The sequence below is a fragment of the Mesoplodon mirus genome (assembly GCF_964341445.2).
Source record: "Mesoplodon mirus genome assembly, chromosome: 8".
In the NCBI taxonomy this organism is placed as follows: Eukaryota; Metazoa; Chordata; class Mammalia; order Artiodactyla; family Ziphiidae; genus Mesoplodon; species Mesoplodon mirus.
The window spans coordinates 114,425,925-114,447,691 of record NC_138984.1 but is presented as its reverse complement, the minus strand read 5'-3'; the positions used below and the strand labels follow the sequence as shown (position 1 = coordinate 114,447,691).

Genomic DNA, 21,767 nt, shown 5'->3' with positions numbered 1-21,767 from the left:
AACAGCCCTGGAGCAAGAGGGGCTGGTGCAGGCCAGGGCTCTGCCAGGGTGGTGCCAGTCAGAGCTCAAGACAGTTCCCCGTCTGATGTCTCTGTTAGTGGCAGCAGTGGCCGCTCCCTCCCTATTCAGATGCAGTGTCTTGTGCAAGCCACTCTGTCCCCTGCCGGGTGTGCACTGCCCTTAGCAATGGCAGCCCTCACACTGCTGCTGGAGCTGGAGGGGCTGGAGTGGGTGCTTGGTGTGGGTTGGGGCATGCCCTGGGCTGGTCAAGAGAAACTTTCTGGAGCCCTGGGTGGTTTCAGTCTTCTTCCTCCACCTTGTTCCCGGGAGTCAGTAAGCGTGCGTGTGCTCTTCACAAATGGAGTCTCGATTTCTTACAGACCTCCTGTAAGTCCCACTGGTTTTCACACCAGTTAAGTGGTGTTGGACCCCAGGGTTGGAGTGCCCAGTGTGTGATTCAAAGAGCTCGCTCCTCAGGCAGGGTCTCCAAGCCTGTAGTCTCTCCTTCTGTGTCCCCTCCTAGGGGTGTGGCTCCTAACCTGATTGCTTCTCCTCCCTCCTACACAAGCCCACGTGGCTCTTTCTTTACAGCCTCGTTGTAGAAGAGTCTTTTTGCCAGGCTCATTTTCTTTTAGTGGGAATCGATCCGCATGTAGGTGTGTTTTTGATGCGTTCACGTGGGGGAGTTATGCTCAGCACTCAAGAGTCGTGGTATCTGCTATCCCCTCCCACAGGATGTTTATTCATCTGTATCTTCTTTAATTTATTTGCCTCAATGTTTTGTAGTTGTCACTATAGAAATCTTTTGCCTCCTTAGTCAAATTCATTTCTAAGTATTTTATTATTTTTGGTTTTATTGTAAGTGGATTTATTTTCTTACATTCCTTTCTGGATCATTAATTGCTAGTGTATGGAAATCCACCTGATTTTTTGAGTTAAGTTTGTATTCTCCAACTTTGCTGAATTTGTGTCTTAGTTCCAACCAGACCGATTTTAATAGTCATTCTAGCTTTCTGTTGTTACTATTCTTGTAGTATATCTTTTTACATTCTTTTACATTCAATTTGTTTGTGTCTTTGAATCTGAAATGTGTCTTTTGTAGAGAGCAGATAAATGAAGCAGGGTTTAAAAAAGGATCTATTCTGCCAATCTGTGTGGTTTTTTTTTTTTTTTTTTTGCGGTACGCGGGCCTCTCACTGCCGTGGCCTCTCCCATTGTGGAGCACAGGCTCCGGACGTGCAGGCTCAGCGGCCATGGCTCACGGGCCTAGGAGCTCCACGGCATGTGGGATCTTCCCGGACTGGGGCACGAACCCGTGTCCCCCGCATTGGCAGGCGGACTCTCAACCACTGCGCCACCAGGGAAGCCCCAATCTGTGTGTTTTGATTTGAGTTTTTAGTCCATTTATATGTAACGTTGTTATTGATAAGATAGTGCCGTTTTGCTAGTTTTCTTATGTCTTTTGTTCCATTTTTCTCTATTCCTCCGTCTTACCTTCTTTTATTTTAACTAGATATGTTCTAGCCTGTCATTTTAATTCTGTTGTTTATTTTTACTTTGAGTTTATTTCTTAGAATAGTTGTACCTCTGTTTCTGTGGGAGATTTGTTCCAGGAGCCTCTGCAGATGCTGAAATCCATGGATGTTGAAGTCCTTTACAGTTGGGGTTCCACATCTGTGGATATGGAGAGCCAGCTGTATATTTGTTGAAACATATTCACATATGAGTGGACCTACACGGTTCAGGCCCATGTTGTTAAGGGTCAACTGTTGTTTCTCTGGGGGTTTACTTTATAACCATATAGTTGGGGATAAATACAAGTTTAATTTCAACATCACATAGAAACTGCTCCTATACGGTTCACTTTTCCTTCTCCTTCTTTTGTACTATTGTCGTACAGATTACATCTTCATACAGTATAAGCCCGTCAACACAGTGCTATAAAGATTGCTTTATGCAGTTGTCTTTTAAGTTCCATAGATTAAAAAAGAGTTACAAATACAAAATAAATTTATAGTGTTGTTTATATTTAGCCATGTAGTTACCCTTACTGGTAGTCTTTATTTCTTCTTACGGATTTTAGTTATTATCTAATATACTTTCATTTCATCTTTAATTTTTTTCTAATAGAGATCTGCTAGTGACAAATTCATTTTGTTTATCTTGGACTATCTCAAGTTCTCCTTTATTTTAAATATTGTTCTGCAGGATATTAAATTCTTCTTGATAGTCATTCTCAGTTAGTAATTTGGATGTGTCATCCTCTGCCTTCTGACCTTCATGTTTCCTAATTAGATATTGTCTATTAATATAATTGAGGATTACTTGTAGGTGATGAGTCACTCTTCCCTTGCTGCTTTCAAGATGTTCTTTTTCTTTGGTTTCTAACAGTTTGACTACTATGTGTCTAGATGCGGATCTCTTTGAGTTTATCTTTTTGGAAGTTATTTGGTTTCTCGGATGTGATTTTTTTTTTTAAGTCAAATTTGGGGACTTATATGCCATTATTTCTTCAAATATTCTCTCTGCCCCCTTTTCTGTTGACTTTCTGAAACTTCCATTATGAGTATGTTGATATGCTTGATGGTGTCTTTCAGGTCTCAGGCTGTTCTCATTTTTCCTCATTCTTTGTTCTTTCTGTTCCTCAAACTGTATATTCTCAATTGACTTACCTTTAAAAAATTTTTTTAAAAATATTTATTTATTTTTTTAGTTGGCTGCGCCAGGTCTTAGTTGCGGCACTCAGGATCTCCATTGCTGCATGCAGGATATTTTAGTTGCAGCATGTGGGATCTTCCGTTGTGACATGCGGGATCCTTAGTTGTGGCATGCAGACTCTTTTAGTTGTGGCTTGCAAACTCTTAGTTGTGGCATGTGGGATCTAGTTCCCTGACCAGGTATTGAACCTGAGCCCCCTGCCTTGGGAGCACAGAGCCTTAGCCACTGGACCAGTAGGGAAATCCTTCAATTGATTTATCTTCAAGTTTGCTAACTCTTTATTATATTAGCTCAAATCTGTTAAGCCCTTCTATTTTAAATTTCAGTTATTTTACTTTTTAATTACAGAATTCTGAATTGCTTGTCTAAAAAGTAATTTCTGTGTTTTTATTTATATTCTCCATTTGGTGTGATATTGTTCTCAGCTCTCTTTTGGTTCTGTAGTTGCGGTTTATTTTATTTAACATATTTATAACCCTTGATTTTTGTTGAGTAAGTTCATTGTGTGAGCTTCCTCAGGCACAGTTTCTATTGAACTCCTTTTTTTTTTTCTCTTTCTCTCCTGTATGTAGGTCATTCTATCGTGCTTTTTTCTTTGTTTTGTATTTACATTTTTGGAATTTTGCATGTGGAGTTCTGTACTTTTAAAATAACGTTTTATCAGCTCTAGAAATCAGATTCCTTCCTCCCTGGTCTGTTATTGTTGCTCTTTTTGTTTTTGTTAGTGTTTGTTTATTTAGTGCTGCTTTGATTATTTAGTTTGTTTAGTGGCCTTCCTGAACTAATTTTATAAAATCTGTATGTCATTGTGTTGCTGCACTCTTTTTGCTCAGTTGACTTAGCAGTCAGCTAATGAATGGACAGATTTTCTTACATACCTCGAACCACTAAGTTTTCCAACCTTTGCTGATGGGGCTTTCAAGGCTTTACAGCCCTGCTTTAGCCTTCACATCTTGTTTTTGCAGAGCTTCAAGGTTATCAAAAAGTGAGAGATTAGGGCTGTTTCAGCTCTTTCCTGGGCACGTGCATAGTTCTCACATGCTGACGGCCTTCTGGATTCCCAGGCATCTGTTGGAGCTTCTCAAAACCCTTTGTGAACACCCCACTCCCGCAGTTTTGGGGGTTTGTTTTTGGTCATCCTCTTTTTCATCCCAGCTGTACTTAGATCAGTGCCTGGCACAGACAACAAATTTTTGTTGAATGACTGGATGAATATATGAATGAATCTACTGGTAATCTACTTAGAAATTATTCTTAGTGTTTTTTAATGGAAAATATATATTTCACATACATGAGTGTAAAACTCAGTTTATTCTTCTAAGTTTTTTTTTTTTTCAAGAAATTTTTTTAAAATTTAAAGATTACTTAAATGCTGGAGAGGGTGTGGGGAAAAGGGAACCCTCTTACACTGTTGGTGGGAATGTAACTTGATACAGCCACTATGGAGAACAGCATGGAGGTCCCTTAAAAAACTACAAATAGAACTACCATATGATCCAGCAGTCGCACTCCTGGGCATATATCTAGAGAAAACTGTAATTTGAAAAGATACATGCACCCTAGTGTTCATAGCAGCACTATTCACAACAGCCAAGACATGGAAGCAACCTAAGTGTCCATCGACAGATGAATGGATAAAGAAGTGGTATATATATATATATATATATATATATATATATATACAGTGGAATATTACTCAGCCATAAAAAAGAATGAAATATTGCCGTTTGTAGCAACATGGATGGACCTAGAGATCATCATACAAAGTGAAGTAAGTCAGAGAAACACAAATAATATATCGCTCATATTTGGAGTCTAAAAAAATCATATAAATCAACTTATTTACAAAATAGAAACAACCTCACAGACGTAGGAAACTAACTTATGGTTACCAAAGGGGAAGGTGGGGGAGGAATAAATTAGGAGTTTGAGATTAGCAGATACAAACTAATACATATAGGATAGATAAACAACAAGGATTTACTGTATAGCACAGGGAACTATATTCAGTATCTTGAAATAACCTATAGTGGAAAAGAATCTTAAGCTGTACACCTGAAACTAATACATTACTATAAACCAACTGTAGATAAATAAAATTTTAAAGAACTTAAAGATTACTATTTGATGAGTTTAGCTTTTCCTCAGTGGTTAGAGGTTAACATCAAACCAAATAATCAAATAAAATTATTTAAAGCTCTCAGTTAGCAGGGTCTAAATTAAAAAGGTTTTATTGTAAATAATAGGATACCAACATCTTGTGACAATCCATATTTGAGAGTATTAAATATTTAGAACAGATAGTGCATTTCTGTAATTGGGCTAAGCAATGCAGATTTCTCCATTCTTTTAAAGTTAATTTACAGCTTAAGACAACACACATTTATTTTCTCCCAGTTTTTGTGGGTTAGGTGTATGAGCACAGCTTGGTTGGAGGTGACAAAGTTGCAAGCTAGGTGTCGACTGGACTGCGGCAGCTTGGGAAGTTGAGGTCTTCAGTCCCTTGTTGACTGTCAGCCCACAGAGGCCCTGTGCTTCCTTGCCACATGGCCCTGTCACGGGCCCTCTTGCTGCATGACAGATAATGTCTTTAAAGCCTGCAGCAGAATTCCTTTCACTTCAGGAAGGGCCCAGTCTTTGTTTTAAGGGCTTTCACTTGGTTAAGTCTGAGTTCTGATCTATATTATTTTCTTTATATCTCTAAAGAACTTCTTTTAACATATCTTGCAAAGGTCCACTGGCAACAGATTCCCTCTATTTTTAAACTTTTGTTCGAGAAAGTATTCGTCTTTCTCTTTTGAAAGATAATGTTGCAGGGCACAGAATTGTAGGTTGAGGGGTTTTTTCCTCAGCATTTTAAGTATCTCACCCCACTGTCTTCTTTCTTGCTTGGTTGAGAAGTCAGATGTAATTCTTATATTTGCTCCTCTATAGCTAAGGTGATTTTTCCTCTGTCTTCTTTATCTTTGATTTTCTGTAGTTTTAAATGATACGGCTAAGTATAGGGTTTTTGGTCTTGGGTTTGGTTCTTGTGGGGGTTTTGTTTGTGTTTTTTTCTCTCTTGTTGGCGGGAATGTAAATCGGTGCAGCCACTATGGAAAACAGTGTGGAGGTCCCTTAAAGAACTAAAAATAGAACTATGATATGATCCAGCAGTCCCACTCCTGGGCATATATCTATGCCCAATATATCTATTGGTGGCTGCACCAATTTACATTCTTCTTACACATATGTTACATCATTTGTATTTGTCCCACAGTCCTTGGGTATTCTGTTTTGTTTTTTTCAGTCTTTGTTCTTTTTGCTTTTGGTTTCTGGGGGTTTTATTGATACATCCTCTAGCTCATAGAGTCTGTCTCCTAATAAGCCCATGAAAGGCATTTTTCATATGTGTTGCAGTGTTTTTTACCTGTAATGTAACTTTTTAGTTCTTTCTTAGGATTTTCTTCTCTTTGCTTGCATTGCCCATCTTTTTTTTTTTTTTTTTTTTTTTTTTTTTTGCGGTGCGCGGGCCTCTCACTGTTGTGGCCTCTCCCGTTGCGGAGCACAGGCTCCGGACGCGCAGGCTTAGCGGCCATGGCTCACGGGCCCAGCCGCTCTGCGGCATGTGGGATCTTCCCGGACCGGGGCACGAACCCGTGTCCCCTGCATCGGCAGGCGGACTCTCAACCACTGTGCCACCAGGGAAGCCCTGCCCATCTATTCTTGCATTCTGCCTATTATAGCCTTTAGCATATTATTAATCATAGTTGTTTTAAATTCCCTGTGTGGTCATTCCAGCACACCTTCCGGTCTGGTTCTGATGCTTGCCCTGTTTCTTCACGTTGTGTTTTTTCCCCCCTTTTGGTGTACTTTATAAAATTTTCTCAATAGGCAGACATTATATATATTGGTAAGAGGAACTTCAGTAAATAGGCCTTTAGTAACGGGGGGGAAAGGAAGCATTCTGTAGTCTTGTGGTTAGGTTTCAGTATTGTAGTGAGCGTACGCCTCTGGACTATGAACTACACAAGTATTTCTCAGTTTTTTCTCTCCCCTTTTAGGGGGACAGGATGGCTAGTGTGGGCTGGACTTGGGTATTTCCCTTCTCCCTCTAGAAGGCTAGAGTCAGCTGGAATTGAGTACTTTCCTTGCCCCAGGTCAGTTAGGTTTTGGTTAACTAGTTTTCTCCTAAGAACAGCCCTTGTTAAGGAGAACAGAGTGCTCTGGTGTACAGCTGACCCTTGGACAACCTGGGGGTTCAGGGTGCTGACCCCACACGAAGTTGAAAAATCATGGAGAGTCGTCCCACGGGATCCATGGGGGATTGGTTCCAAGACCTACTGCAGATAGCAAAATCCACCCATGCTCAGTCTCATAATCAGTCCTCTTTACCCATGGGTTCAACCAACTGTGAATCATGCAGTACTGTATTTATTGAAAAGAATCCACGTACAAGTGGACCCTTGCAGTTCAAACCTGTGTTCTTCAAGGGTCAACTGTATTTCATAATGGTCTTGTGTCCCCCACCTCCACCATCCCACCCTTTGTGGGAAGTTCGGGTATTTTTCTCTGATATTTACTGTGGGAATCTGACGGAGCTCCTGGAGGTCAATCTCACAATATTGTGTGAGACCTGCTATGACTGGCCCCCTGGAGTTTTAAAAAAACTCTTGGAATTGTCCACATTGAGCTTCTAGCAAGTCATCAGCTGGATTCAGGCTCTCCTCCTCATGTACTGGTTTCCGTGGCAGTTTCAAGTAGAGACTTGAAGTCTCTACTCCCATAAGCTGTGACACTTTGTCTTCACCTGTCTCTCCAGTCTTTGGGACAGCAGTTTGCCCTGTGTCCTCTCTTATGGATCCAAGAAGGGTTGCTGATTTTCCATTCTGTTCTGCTTTTTTTTTACTTGTTAGGATGGAGTGGGGACTTCCTGAGCTCTTTACTTGTGGAACTGGAAACTGCCAATCACTGTCTTTTAATTGGTGAATTTTACTTGGCTAGCCCCTCTCTGTCAACATGCCAAAGCTATTTTCCTCTATACGATTTTTATACGTATGTAACATTGACATTTACTTTTAGCTTGAATCCTTTTGATGTGAACAGTACGATGTCAACTGCAGTTACTGAATACCATGTATTTGAATTGCTATTTCTTTTTATTATTAATTTTTACTTATTATTTCTTAGTACTTATTGCTTACTTATATTTTAAAATTCTATATAGTTGTGTTTGTCGTGTAGTTTGTTTCCTTTATCCAGTTGTCTTTTATTATTTTTATTTTTTAAAAAATATTTATTTATTTATTTGGTTGCGGCAGGTCTTAGTTGCGGCGGGCGGGCTCCTTGGTTGCGGCAGGCAGTCTCCTTGGTTGTGGCATGTGAACTCATAGTTGCGGCACGCATGTGGGATCTAGTTCCTGGACCAGGGATCGAACCAAGGCCACCTGCATTGAGAGCGCTGAGTCTTAACCACTGTGCCACCAGGAGAGTCCCCCAGTTGTCTTTTAGAGGGAAGTTTTATGGATTTTAAACTTCGAATTTTTGAATGTCTGAAAATGTCTGTAACTTTATTCTTTCACATGAATGCTGATTTGGGGGGAACATAATTCTGTTTCAAATAATTTTCTTTCAGAACTTCAAAGTTACATCTTCATTGTCTTTTAACGTCAATTGTTGCTGAAAATGATGTGATACCTGTTTTTTTTTTTTTTTTAATAAGCAGTCTTTGTTCCCTCTTAGGTTAAAAAATTGAGAAACAAAGATCTGTAGTCTTAAGTTTTCTATTTTGTTTTTGTTTTCCTAAGAATAGTTCTATTAGAATTAGTTTTCATTTGAGGATAGTTAAAATGAAAGGGTATTGTTATATTAAAAAAAAAATCCTAACTAATAAGCTCCCATGTTTCCCCCAAATCTTAAGCTTGAATAAAAGGAAAGGCCCTTGAGAGGTGAATAACCTTCCCTCCTGTTGCCGTCCTCGTGTCTTTTTAATGCTTGCATCAATGAGTAATGCCCGGCTTCCTGAGGTAGCATATTTTCCTTCCTCCTTTTTGGCTGCTCCTAAATTTATATATTTTGAATTGGAATATGGCTACCTCCGCAATTTGTGTATTGTCTTCTTAATGGACAGTTCAAAACAAAGCTCCTCGTCCAGGCAATTGTAATTTTAGTTTACATGATGAACTATATATGGTATCTTCTTTTATACCTACAGTTCCTATCCAGGTGTTTCAAAATTTGTAACTGCTTTTTACTTAAGGTTAATTGAAAAATATGTAATAACTTTGTACCTTTTTATATAAATAATTTGTATCTTCAGCTGTCCCTTTATTTAGTTAATTTTTTTTTTCAACTTAGACCTTGTGTGGACAGTAATGACCTCACGTTTCCGATTGCCTGCTGGCAGAACCTACAATGTACGAGCATCAGAGTTGGCCCGAGATAGACTGCATACAGAGGTGGTTTGCAACATCCTTCTTCTGGATAACACTGTACAGGCTTTCAAAGTTAATGTAAGTATTTTATGTCTTTTAAAATTTTAATAATCTGGTTATAAATCTGAATTTAGATTAAATTTTAAAACTAAAATTGTTTAATCGTAGTACAGTTTGGAAAGCCTTCTTCAAAGAGGAAAAAGTCTTGTTAGTTTGGTTTTGTAACTATCAAATACACATTCTAATTCAAGGTCTTTGAAGGGGTTTGCAAACCAGCAGCGCATTATTAGTGGAGCAGGTCAATAGTATGTAGGTGGTTTTTATAAATGTGCTTGAGGGTGCGGGAAAGGAATGTTGTTCTCATAAATAATTTATACATTCCCACTGTGATCTTATTCTACTGTCTGTGATCTTATTCTATTTTGCTTAACAAAGATAAATAGCAGCCCTGATCTTATCTGAGCCTTATCTGAAACATTTATTCAACAAATGTTTGTTCATCCTACCTGTGTCCAGCTTTATTTGCTCAGCATTGTGAGTTTCACCTGTGTGCTGTGTTAGCAGTAGTTGGTTCATTTTCATTGCTGTGTAGTACTCTCTTGTATGAGGACACCACAGTTTACTTATCCATTTATTTATCTCCATTTATTTGTCCAGTTTATCGTTTGTGTATATTTGGATCCTGTCCACCCTGGGCTCTTATAAGTAATGTTGCTGTGAACATGTCTTGATATATGCAAAGGCATTCCTCTTTTTTATTTAAATGATTCCACACCTACAGAAAGGGGAGAGACTAGTGTCATGAATACCCACCTACCCATTTCCTAGATTGACCTGTTGTTAACATTTTGCTCATTTCCTTTATCTTTCTTTTTCTCTGTGTGTGTTTTCTGACCCTTCTGAAAGTAGGTGGTACACTTCACCTGTGTTTCAGCAGCCTCAGGATCTCATAAATTACAGCTATATCATTATCACACCCCAAAATTTAATATTATGAAAATAATAGTATGTAATATATAGTCCATATTGAAACTGGAATTCTTCATTCCTCATTTCCACATCTCCAGGATAATACCTTCATCTGTTTTCTGCTGTGTTACGCAGGTATTTCTAGACTTCGAAATCTTGAAGTAGTGTAAAATATTGATCTTCTGAAATCCTGCCTTTTTTTTTTTTTTTTTTGCGGTATGCGGGCCTCTCACTGTTGTGGCCTCTCCCATTGCGGAGCACAGGCTCCGGATGCGCAGGCTCAGCGGCCATGGCTCACGGGCCCAGCCGCTCCGCGGCATATGGGATCCTCCCGGACTGGGGCACGAACCCGTATCCCCTGCATCGGCAGGCGGACTCTCAACCACTGCGCCACCAGGGAGGCCCAATCCTGCCTTTTGTGACAACATGGATGGACCTGGGCATCATGCTAAGTGAAATAAGTCAGACAGAGAAAGACAAATACAGTATGATTTCACTCATACGTGGAATCTAGAAAAGCTGAACTCAGAATGGTGGTTGGCAGGGGCCGAGGGATGGGGGAAATGGGGAGATGTTGGTCAAAGGGGACAAACGTCCAGTTATGAGATGAATAAGTCCTGGGAGCTAATGTGCAGCGTGGTGACTAATGGCAGCAGTACTGTGTTCTATACTTGAAAGTTGCTAAGAGAAGAAATCTTAAATGTTCTCTCCACACATTATGTTTATGCTGTATTTTGCATCTAGCATAATTTTCCTGTTGGGCAATTTAGTTGATAATAGTATTGTATTTTTCAGTGTGGAAATCAATGTGCTATTTAATTACTCTTATAGGAAGACATATATTTAGCATATTTATTTTATTTTTGTTTATATTTAGATCTTTTAATATATATTATATTGATATATTTATTGATTTTAAAAGAGATTTATTATTTATTTATTTAATTTATTTTTGGCTGCGTCGGGTCTTAGTTGCTGGCACACGGGATCTTTGTTGAGGCATGTGGGCTCTTTCATTGTGGTGCGTGGGCTTCTCTCTAGTTGTGGCATGAGGGTTTTCTCTTCTCTAGTTGTGGCCCATGCGCTTCTGTAGTTATGGCGCGCAGGTTCCAGAGTGCCTGGGCTCTGTAGTTTGTGGCATGCGGGCTCTCCAGTTGAGGTGCGAGAGCTCAGTAGTTGAGGTGCACAGGCTTAGTTGCCCTGTGGCCTGTGGGATCTTAGTTCCTCGATCAGGGATCGAAGCTGTGTCCCCTGCATTGTAAGGAGGATTCTTTACCACTGGACCACCAGGGAAGTCCCAATATATTTAAATATCAGTTCTAATTGAGTTGAGTTTATTACTAGAAACTTTCTCTACCATTATTTTAGGATATCAAAAAACTTAAGAGGAACAATATGAGAAACTGACTGTTGGATATGTAGTATGTTTATTCCTCTGAGTGTCAGGGCTGGAATCATTCAGAGTGTCTGAGTTGCTTTGCACTTTTATTACAGATGCTGATTATTTTAATCTACATGAATGGTTCCCTAGTTATGTAGCTTACAGCCTGTGCAGTGGTTCATGATAGGCTGCAAACTAGTAGGGGAGCTTGAACCTCTGCTAGTTATTCTCTCATGTCCATTAAGTACCTTTAAGTCTCAGAAATCCACATTGTTGGCAGCTGCTAGGCTCACCAGCATCTTTGTTCACCAGGAAGGAAAACCACTTAGTTTCCTTTGGAGACTACCGGCGGATGATTTGTAACGTCTTATCTGTTGCAGGCATTGCTTTCCCTAAAAGATTTCTGTACCACAGATCAAATATTCATTGTTGCCAAAGCCTGCTTTTTTTCCATCTGGTGTTTATCTCATCAAAATTTTTCCTTTATATTTTCCTGAGAGAAAATGTGGTACTAAAGGAGTTGATACAACTTCATGAGTTTTTTCTCTTTCTCTTTCTCTGTTGTGGACATAGGAGTGAGGTAAGCCCATAAGTGTTGCTTCAGCTTCAGGTTCTGTTTACACAGCCATTCTCTTTACTGTAGCCAGCCTATAGAATTGTCTCCCTCATGCCCTAAGTTCATCATCAATTCACCAAAACTTGTTTCCATTAATACTTTAAAAGGTGTAGTATCTGTACTACATGGATTGATTTCACCAACCTAAGAGGATTTTTTGCCTAAATTTTGTTTTTATTTTTACTTTGGTACACCTGTATAGCGGTAGGCTGTGTGATAAGGCAGAGTTCTGTAGAACCAACCTGTTCCAGTTATTAGGACTGCATAAGAAATTACCCCCAAACTTAGTGGCGTATTTATTATCCTCAGGGATTCTGTAAGTCACAGATCCAATAGGGATGATTTATCCCTGCTGCATTTGTTGGGCCTCAGCTGGAAGACGCAAAGCTGGAGGCTAAAATCATTTGAAGGCTTACTCAGCTTGTATGACTGATACCTGAGACCTTTGCTGGGGCATGAACACCTGTGTATGACCTCTCTGTGTGCCCTGAGCTTCTTCACAGCACAGTGGCTGCCTTCTAAAAGTGAGCATCCTCGGAGAGAGCACCAGGCTCTAGTCATATTACTGTTTCTCATCTGGCCTTGAAAGTCACATAATGTCACCTCCACCATATTCTGTTTGTCACGGCTATCACAGAGTCACACTTGGGATCAAGGAAAGGGAAATAGACTGTCTCTTGATGGAAAGTGGCAAGGTTCTAAAAGATCACGTGGGATGGGAAATATTGCTGTAGACTCTTCTGGGAAAGTATAGTCTGCCAACGTGTCCCCCTGGTGGAGGCTTCCATGTTACCACAGCCTCTCCACATAGCTGTACCTGTGTTCAGCTTTTGTATAGAACTTAGGAATGTGCTCCCAGGACTCTCTCTTGCTACTTGAAGGATGGCTGACTTACTAGAGGGCGGAGATGAGAGGGAGTTGAATGTTTACTATCTGCCCCTTGTGTCATTTAAATTGCTCTATGCTTCTGGGCTTTATATATTTATTTTATTTTATTTTAAAATTTTATTTATTTATTTTTGGCTGTGTTGGGTCTTCGTTGCTGTGCGAGGGCTTTCTCTAGTTGCGGCGAGAGGGGGCCACTCTTCATCGCGGTGCGCGGGCCTCTCACTATCGTGGCCTCTCTTGTTGCGGAGCACAGGCTCCAGAAGCGCAGGCTCAGTAGTTGTGGCTCACGGCCCTAGTTGCTCCGCGGCATGTGGTATCTTCCCAGACCAGGGCTCAAACCTATGTCCCCTGCATTAGCAGGCAGATTCTCAACCACTGTGCCACCAGGGAAGCCCCTATAGATTTATTTTATATGTGAATGTATATGTATAAAATTGACATATAAAGAGTTATATTTGGAAAACCTGAAATAATATTCAAAATGTAAGATCATTTATTTAGCACATGTGATTCAGTGCACAGTTCTGAGGCACTTCATCGGTAGCAGCATTTAAAGACAAAACTAAACTTATGCAGTGAGGATTTTTGTTTGTTTACTTTCATTGTTGTCCACATTGCATTTTCCCTCAGTTTTCTTTTTGTTCTTTGTAATGTATCTATTATGTACTCAATAAAGAATAACTGATAACTTTTTATTGAAGTACAATTGATTTATAATATTGTGTTGTTTCTGGTGTACAGCATAGTGATTCTTTTTTTTTTTTGGTAGATTATATTCCATTTTAGGTCATTACAAGATATTGGGTATAATTCCCTGTGCTATACAGTAAATCCTTGTTGCTTATCTATTCTGTTTATAGTAGTTTGTATCTGTTAATCCCATACCCCTAATTTGTTCATCCCCTTTGGTAACCATGTGTTTGTTTTCTATGTCTGTGAGTCTGTTTCTGTTTTGCATATACATTCATATGTATTATTTTTTAGATTGCACAGATGAGTGATACCATATAGCATTTGTCTTTCTCTGACTTACTTCACTTAGTATGATAATCCCTCGGTCCATCCACGTTGCTGCAAACGGCATTACTTCATTCTTTTTTATGGCTGCATAGTATTCCATTGTATATATGGACCACATCCTCTTTATCCATTCATCTTTTGCTGGGCACTTGGGTGGCTTGTTTGTCTTGGCTGTTGTAAATTGTGCTGCCATGAACATTGGGGTGCATGTGTCTTTTCGAATTAGTGTTTTTGTTTTTTCCAGATACATACCGAGGAGTGGATTTGTTGGACCATATGGCAATTCTATTTTTAGTTTTTTAAGATATCTCACCAATTTACATTCCCACCAACAGTATAAGAGGGTTCCTTTTTCTCACACCCTCTACAACATTTGTTATTTGTAGGCTTTTTGATGATGGCCATTCTGGCAGTTGTGAGGTGATAACTCATTGTGGTTTTGATTTGCATTTCTCTAATAATTGGCGATATTGAGCATCTTTTCATGTGCCAATTAGTCACATGTATGTCTTCTTTGGAAAAATGTCTATTCAAGTCTTCTGCCCATTTTTTGATTGGATTGTTTGTTTTGTGATATTGAGTTATAAGAGCTGTTTGTATATTTTGGAGATTAACTCCTTTCCATTTGTATCATTTGCAAATATTTTTTCCCATTCCATAAGTTTTTGTTGTTGTTGTTGATAGCTTCCTTTGCTGTGCAAAAGCTTTTTAGTTTAATTAGATCCTATTTGTTTATTTTTGCTTTTATTTCTTTTGCCATGGGAGACTGAGCTAAGAAAATATTGCTACAATTTACGTCAACGGGTGTTTTGCCTGTGTCCTCTTCTGGAAACTTTATGGTGTCGTGTCTGGCATTTAGGTCTTTAAAGTGTTTTGAGCTTATTTTTGTGTGTGGTGTGAGGAAATGTTCTAAGTTTATTGTTTTAAGTGTAGCTGTCCAGCTCCCAGCACCACTCACTGGGGCAGCACCAGACAGTTGAAGAGACTATCTTTCTCCATTGTATTATGTTCTTGCCTCCTTTGCTGTAGATTAATTGACCCTAGGTACATGGGCTTGTTTCTGGGCTCTCTAACGGCTAATTTTTTAAAATGATACCAGTACTTCAGTTGTTAGGGAAAGATGCAATAAATCATAGATTTTTTCCCCTTGAAATAAAATGAAATTCAATTAATAATATTGTAGTCATGTTATAGCTTGGGTTGATGAATATTTAGTTGGCTGAACCTCACCTTGTTTTCATTTGGTAAAGTACTTGTTAACCAAATCTGTAGTACAAACTGGATTATAGAGTTGGGGTTAGCAGGTGGATGCTGATTGAAATGGGAGGTAAAAGGAGTATAAGGATGATGGATTTACCTAAACGGAACTTACTTGGAATCATTTTACAGTCATATTTGTAAAGGAGGATAGGGTTTGGGGGATTTTTTCCTAGTTACTGTTCCACTGTCTTTATTTTTCACGTGAGAAGATAAGTTTAGAGTCATTAGGTTACTTGCCAAGTTGATAGCAGAGCCAGTAATGTGTGTGTGTATGTGAGAAGGTGTGTTTGGACCTGTTATTTTCAACACTTAACCATTTTATTACGTATTATTTCTAGCCCTACTTACATTTGATTGCTTTTTTTTCGGCCACACTGCACGGCATGCGGGATCTTAGTTCCCTGACCAGGGATCAAACCTGTGCCCCCTGCAGTGGAAGCGTGGGGTTTTAACCACTGGACTGCCAGGGAAGTCCCTAAATTTGATTTCTTAATTCCTTTAAAAATACTATCATTTATACATCATCCAGATTCCCTAAGAAATTTTTTGTTTTTACATTTATTGGTTTATTCATGTACACAATTTAAAATAATTGTTCTGTAAAGTGTCACAACAAAACTAACAGAACCCTAAACCTACCCTGTTGCCCCTTAGAAGTAACTGCATTTGACACATTTAGTTTTTCTCTCATATTTATTACCATGGTTCTAAGAAGCATCTTACAGTATGTCTGGTTTTGTCTGGTTTGTTTTTTGTTGTTAGTATCATGTGTTGACTTTGGAGGGTGAGACTTTACTTCTCCTTCCCCTCCATACACACATACTTCCTCTCTGTCATCCTTTCAATAAACAAAGTAGTTATATAGTAATATTTGGTTAGTTCAGAATGTCTTTTCCCTAGGGGGAAGTCCTTCAGTCATCTGCCTGGAGCCTGTGGAGCCCTGACTGGGACTTCGTAGAGCTGAGGGAGAGAAGGGGACTAGGGCGGTCTCAGCTCTTCCGTAGGTAGACTTGCATTTATCATGTGGATTTCCCCTGTTTTCAGCTCAGTGAAAATTAATCAGCTGTACCTGATGTCTCTGAGTCCAGATTATCACTGGCTCGTTTTCTTCAGAGAGTGACTCTCTAGTTCTTGCATGATTGGCAGAGGGACGGGGAGTGAGAGCTGGTCATGAAGAGCAGTCTCAGGCTCGCTCTGAGCGCTGCCCTCTCAGCATCGTCGTGGATCTTAAGCACACCTTTGTGTCCAGTCTGCCTCGTTTATTAACCTTGAAGTCTCTCAGATTGACTTGCAACATCTACTCTGAAGGAGAATTTACTATTTACGAAGGTGTTTTGAGGAAAATCAGATGTTAAAATGGAAGTGGGCATACTTAGGGCAAAAAGATGTGATAATGGGCCAGTTGTCGTAGTGTTTGAAAATTCCAAGATTGTAGTATGTGATAGGTTATTAAATCTTTTCTCTATTTTGAATTTTTTTCCTAAACTATATCATGTTAAGCACAAGAAAAGTATCAATGAGATTTATAATTGTGCACAAAGTTACCATATTTCTTGGTTTATTCTTTGATTGTTTTTGTTATTATCAGGCATGTATAGTTCTTAGGTCTTAATATATTTGTCACGCATAAGTCTTTACTGATAAAGACATTTACTTCTATTGAAAGAATTTTATAAGTTTTTATTTTGAAGATTTACTGGTCCTGTGATTATATGTAAGTTGCTCTACCTTACTGTATTGCGGATTCATTTGTTAGGAAAGAACACCTATCTTGCATAGGATGTTTAGAATTAAATGAGAGTATTTTGAAGTGTTGTTTATGTGTCTGACTCACAATTCACATTTGGAAAGGTTGATTCTTCTTTGCTTTATTGCTTGTGATCCAGTCGACCTATTCTCTAGTTCCAGAAATGTTTCCTTGGAAGAATATTATTATTAAAATTTCACAAAACAGCAGTCTCCTAATTGCTTTATGTTTATATATGATATTCTTACCTGTGTACTGTTGCACATGTACAGTTTCCAAAACCCAGTTTGTTTCTGGCATATTGATTAAAAATACATGTACATGGGAATTCCCTGGTGGTCCAGTGGTTAGGACTGTGCTATCACTGCCCAGGGCCCGGGCTCAATCCCTGGTCAGGGAACTAGGATCCTGCAAGCTGCACAGCATGGCCAAAAATAATAATAATAAGAATAAGAATAAAAATACATGTACATGGAAATTGTAAAAAAACAAGTTTATTCTTAAAGGGTAAAGAGGAGGGACTTCACTGGCGGTCCAGTGGTTAAGACTTCGCCTTCTAATGCAGGGGCTGCAGGTTCGATCCCTGGTTGGGGAACTAAGATCCCACATGCCTCGTGGTCCAAAAATCCAAAATATAAAACAGAAGCAATATTGTAGCAAATTCAATGAAGACTTTAAAAATGGTCCACATCAAAAAAAACTTAAAAAAAAAAGTAAAGAAGAAACAGTTGTCAAATGTTACATTTTTGAGGACTTCCCTGGTGGTGCAGTGGTTAAGAATCCGCCTGCCAATGCAGGGGACACGGGTTCGAGCCCTGGTCTGGGAAGATCCCACATGCCGCGGAGCAACTAAGCCCACGTGCCACAACTTCTGAGCCCGCGTGCCACAACTACTGAAGCCTGTGCACCTAGAGCCCAGACTCTGCAACAAGAGAAGCCACTGCAATGAGAAGCCTGCGCACTGCAACGAAGAGTAACCCCTGCTTGCCGCAACTAGAGAAAGCCCACTGCCCACAGCAACGAAGACCCAATGCAGCCAAAAATAAATAAGTAAACAAATAAAATTTAAAATATATTACATTTTTGAGAATTAGGTATATTTTATCTTGGCACTAGTACAGTAAATTAAGTTGTCATTGTTCATGTACTTTATTTAATGACAGCAATTATTTAGTGCCTCATATATTATGGGAAAAAGTTTCAGAAAATAGCTGTAAGCCATTAAAATTTTGATAAATATATGATGGATTCTATTTAGAAAGATTCTGTAGCTTAGTGTCCCCTACTCTAGAAATTATGTATAGTTTTTTTGTTTATTATAATATTTATAATACATGTTATACACTGTGGTGCACACATCTTTACTATACAACTCAATGAATGTTTATCTATGTATGCATCTGTGGAACTACCACCAGATTAAGGTATTGAATACTTCACTCACCAAGAAAGGTTCCCTTGTGCTCTCTTTTAAGTATTTCTTACTCCATTTTATCTCCTTTATTAGCTTTTCTTGATTAACCTTTTAATGTCATACTTTTAGTGACTACCTTAGAAATTGCAAAATGTGTCAGGACTTACAAAAGTCTGCCTTTATTTAGTACAGTTGACTGTTGAACATAACAGGTTTGAAATGTGTGGTTCCACTTATATGTGGATATTTTTCAATGAATACATACTTCAGTGAATACATACCTATTTTTCAGTGACTACATACACAATCCACATTTGGTTGAAACTGCAGATGCGGAACCGTGGATATGTAGGCTGACCACAAAGTTACACACATATTTTCAACGGTGTGGAGGGTCAGCACCCCTAACCCCCAGGTTGTTCAAGGGTCAACTCTACTTCTACCATGTTCCCCCCCAAATGCAAAAACCTTAAAGCAGTTTAAATCCATTTACCTGCCTCCTACTTTTTTGCTATTGTTCTTATGTATTTTTGCCATCCTCCTCATATGTTATAAACCCTACAAGACACTGTTATTATTGCTTTAAATAGTTAACAGTCTATTATATTTCCCTTTATATTTCAACTTTTTGCAGCTCTTCATTTCTTATATATCCATGCTTCCATCTAGAATATTTTCCCCTCATCCGAAAAAACCTCTTTTATTATTTTCTGAAATAGAGTCTGTTAACACAGTCTTTCAACTTTTTGTTTGTCTGAAAATGTACTTACTCACTCCTTATTTTGGAGGATATTTTTGCTGGGTATAGAATTCTACATTGATAGTTTTTTTTCTTTGTAGTTTAAAGATGTTGTTTCATTGACTTTCTCTTGAGGAGCCATCTTGAGAACTCATTTTTCATTCTTACTGTTCTTGAGCAGGACAAGAGATATGTCCTTTCTTCCTCTGTTTTTGAGTTTTTTCTCTATTTTTGATTCTAACGTCTTGTCTATAATATACCTAGATATGGTTTTGCGTTTATCTTGCTTGTGTGTTTGTGTGTTTATCTTGCTTGGTATTCACTGAGCTTAAATCTGTAGGTTGATGTCTTATAAAATTTGAAAACTTCTTGTCCTTTACAGAGTTAAATATTGCTTCTGGCCCATTTTTTCTTCTCTCCTTCTGGACTCCATTACATCTGTTAGACTGTTTGACTACATCTCACATCTAACATGTTCTATTTTGTTGTTTATAATTTCTCTGTGTTTTGAATAGCTACTAACTTGTTTTTAAGTTTGCTAATTCTTTTCTTTTGCTGTGCTTATTTTGCTGTTAAACCATCCAACAAATTCCTCTGTTTCACATATTATATTCTGCAGTTCTAGAATGTCAGTATGATCACTTTTATAGATTATAATTCTGTTTTGAAGTATTTTATATTTTAATCCATTTTCTCTGTTCTCCCTCTATTGTCTTTAATATGTAATCATAATTACTTTGAAGCCCTCACAGACCAAGACCAATATGTAGATCCCTTATAAGTCTGTGTATTTTTGTGGACTGCTTTGTCTCTTGATTATTAATCACTTTCCCTGCTTCATGTACCTACTAATTTAGCATCGTATGATTGATATTGTGAGCGTAATGTAGAGCATCAGATAGCAAACTGTGACCCATGGGCCAAATCCAGCCTGGTGGCTATTATTGTGTGGCCCATGAAGCTGGGAATGGATTTTACATTTTTACAGGTTTTTGGTTTTGTTGTTGTTTTTTAAGAGAATGTGCAACAGAGACTATTTATGGCCTTCAAAACCTAAACGTATTTACCTGCTGGTCCTTTATGGGAAAGGTTTGCTGACCCCTATTCAACCCCTAGTGTAGAAGCTCTGGACCGTTATCTTCCTCTAAATAGCATTGAATTTTATTCTGGCAGCCAGTTAAATTGCTAATAGACCGCTTTGATCCTGTGGAGACTTCGTTTTAGCTGTTGTTAAATAAGATAAGTCTGTTTTAGCTTTGTTCTCATTCCTAGGGCATGGGTTGTCTAGGGTCTCAACTGAATGCCTGGGTTATTCGTCACGGTCTCTCTCCTCTGAGCCTGAACTCCGTTTCTTTGTATCTTCGGAACCCTGCAGCCTCTGCAATCTTTGTTTAGCTAACAGCCTCCCAACAGCCATTCTCTGCTAGGCCTCTAGGAGCTTCGCCCTGTGCATGCACAGCCTAGGAGGTAGATGAGAGCCCGGAAGTTTTATGTAGATTTCTGTAGCTTCTTCTCTTTGACTCTTTCCTCTGTAATAACCTGCCCCCGCCCCCAACCCAACTTACCGTAGCAACCCCAAACAATAATTTTAGTTTTCTCATCCTAGAAAGATAGCCCACTCTGCTTGGGCTCCATTTCTCTACACCATGATCTGGAAAACGCCCTTAAGGGGAAAGCCAACGTGAATGTGGGATTTGATGAATCTGGTTCTCGTCTCTCAAGGACCATAGTGCTGTGCTGGGTGTTGTCTAATTCCTGCAAATAGTTCATTTTCTCTCTCTGTTTATATTTGCTCCAGCTTTTGTAGATGTTTACAGCAGGAGGGTATACTAACACTAGCTCCTCCATCATGACAAGACCAAAAATTCTGATTGTTTTGAAATGGGAATATATATCTCGTTACATAATAGTGGATTTTGATTTGAGAACATTTAACGTATTGCTTGCTCTGTTCCTTGATCCACTGTTCAGTTGAGCCAAATAGAAGGACTCAGATCTCAGTGAAAAATGGTAAATATATGTGTCTTATAAAATCAGATTAGTCTAAGATATTATTGGTTTGGTGAAGCGGATAAAATGGCACTTGCTTTCCAAAGAATGAGGCCCTATCAAGGTAGGCCACTGTCTTGTTCTTTTAGAAGATTTCAACTCAGGAGTCATCTGCCACATTTGAGATGCACCTTAACCCTAGGTGAGCTGGCTCAGCTATTATCAGAGGAACTTTCTTTGGCTGATCAATTCTTATTTAACAGTTTTGTGTTTGTTTTTTACATATCCAGCATCTTTAAAACAATTTATAAATATTTTAACCCACAGTTTGTCTCTGAACTGCCATATTCACAGTGTGCATGGAATAAAGGGCTGGTATGCAGTACCTTCTGGCTTATTTCATATTCTCTGTGTTTTTGCCGTCATATAGGGTATTTATATTGTACTGCATGTAAGGGCTGTCTGTATAGGCCACTGGTTCCCAAGATTAATTTGATGAAACTAGGTAGTTAGCTGGGGGTCTCCTTTCTCTCTCTTGTTCTATGTGTGTGTCTTTTGAAGTTGAATAGTATACCCTTCTCAGATGTGATCTGTTCTTTGGAAAAGGATGCAT

The 21,767-nt window shown here is 38.9% G+C and overlaps 1 protein-coding gene across 3 annotated transcripts in view; it reads left to right on the top strand.

Annotated features, from left to right (window-relative positions):
- Nucleotides 1-21,767, top strand: part of PTPN4 (protein tyrosine phosphatase non-receptor type 4) — a 187,671-nt gene that overhangs the window by 25,412 nt on the left and 140,492 nt on the right. For 2 of the 3 annotated variants that reach the window (XM_082631396.1, XM_082631395.1), the window contains exon 2: nt 9,055-9,209. In XM_082631396.1, coding sequence (XP_082487522.1) covers nt 9,072-9,209 — 138 coding nt within the window. In that variant the 5' untranslated portion in view covers nt 9,055-9,071. Of the gene's footprint in view, nt 1-9,054; nt 9,210-21,767 lie in introns of those variants that run through there. The other variant, XM_082631397.1, reaches the window with a different exon arrangement.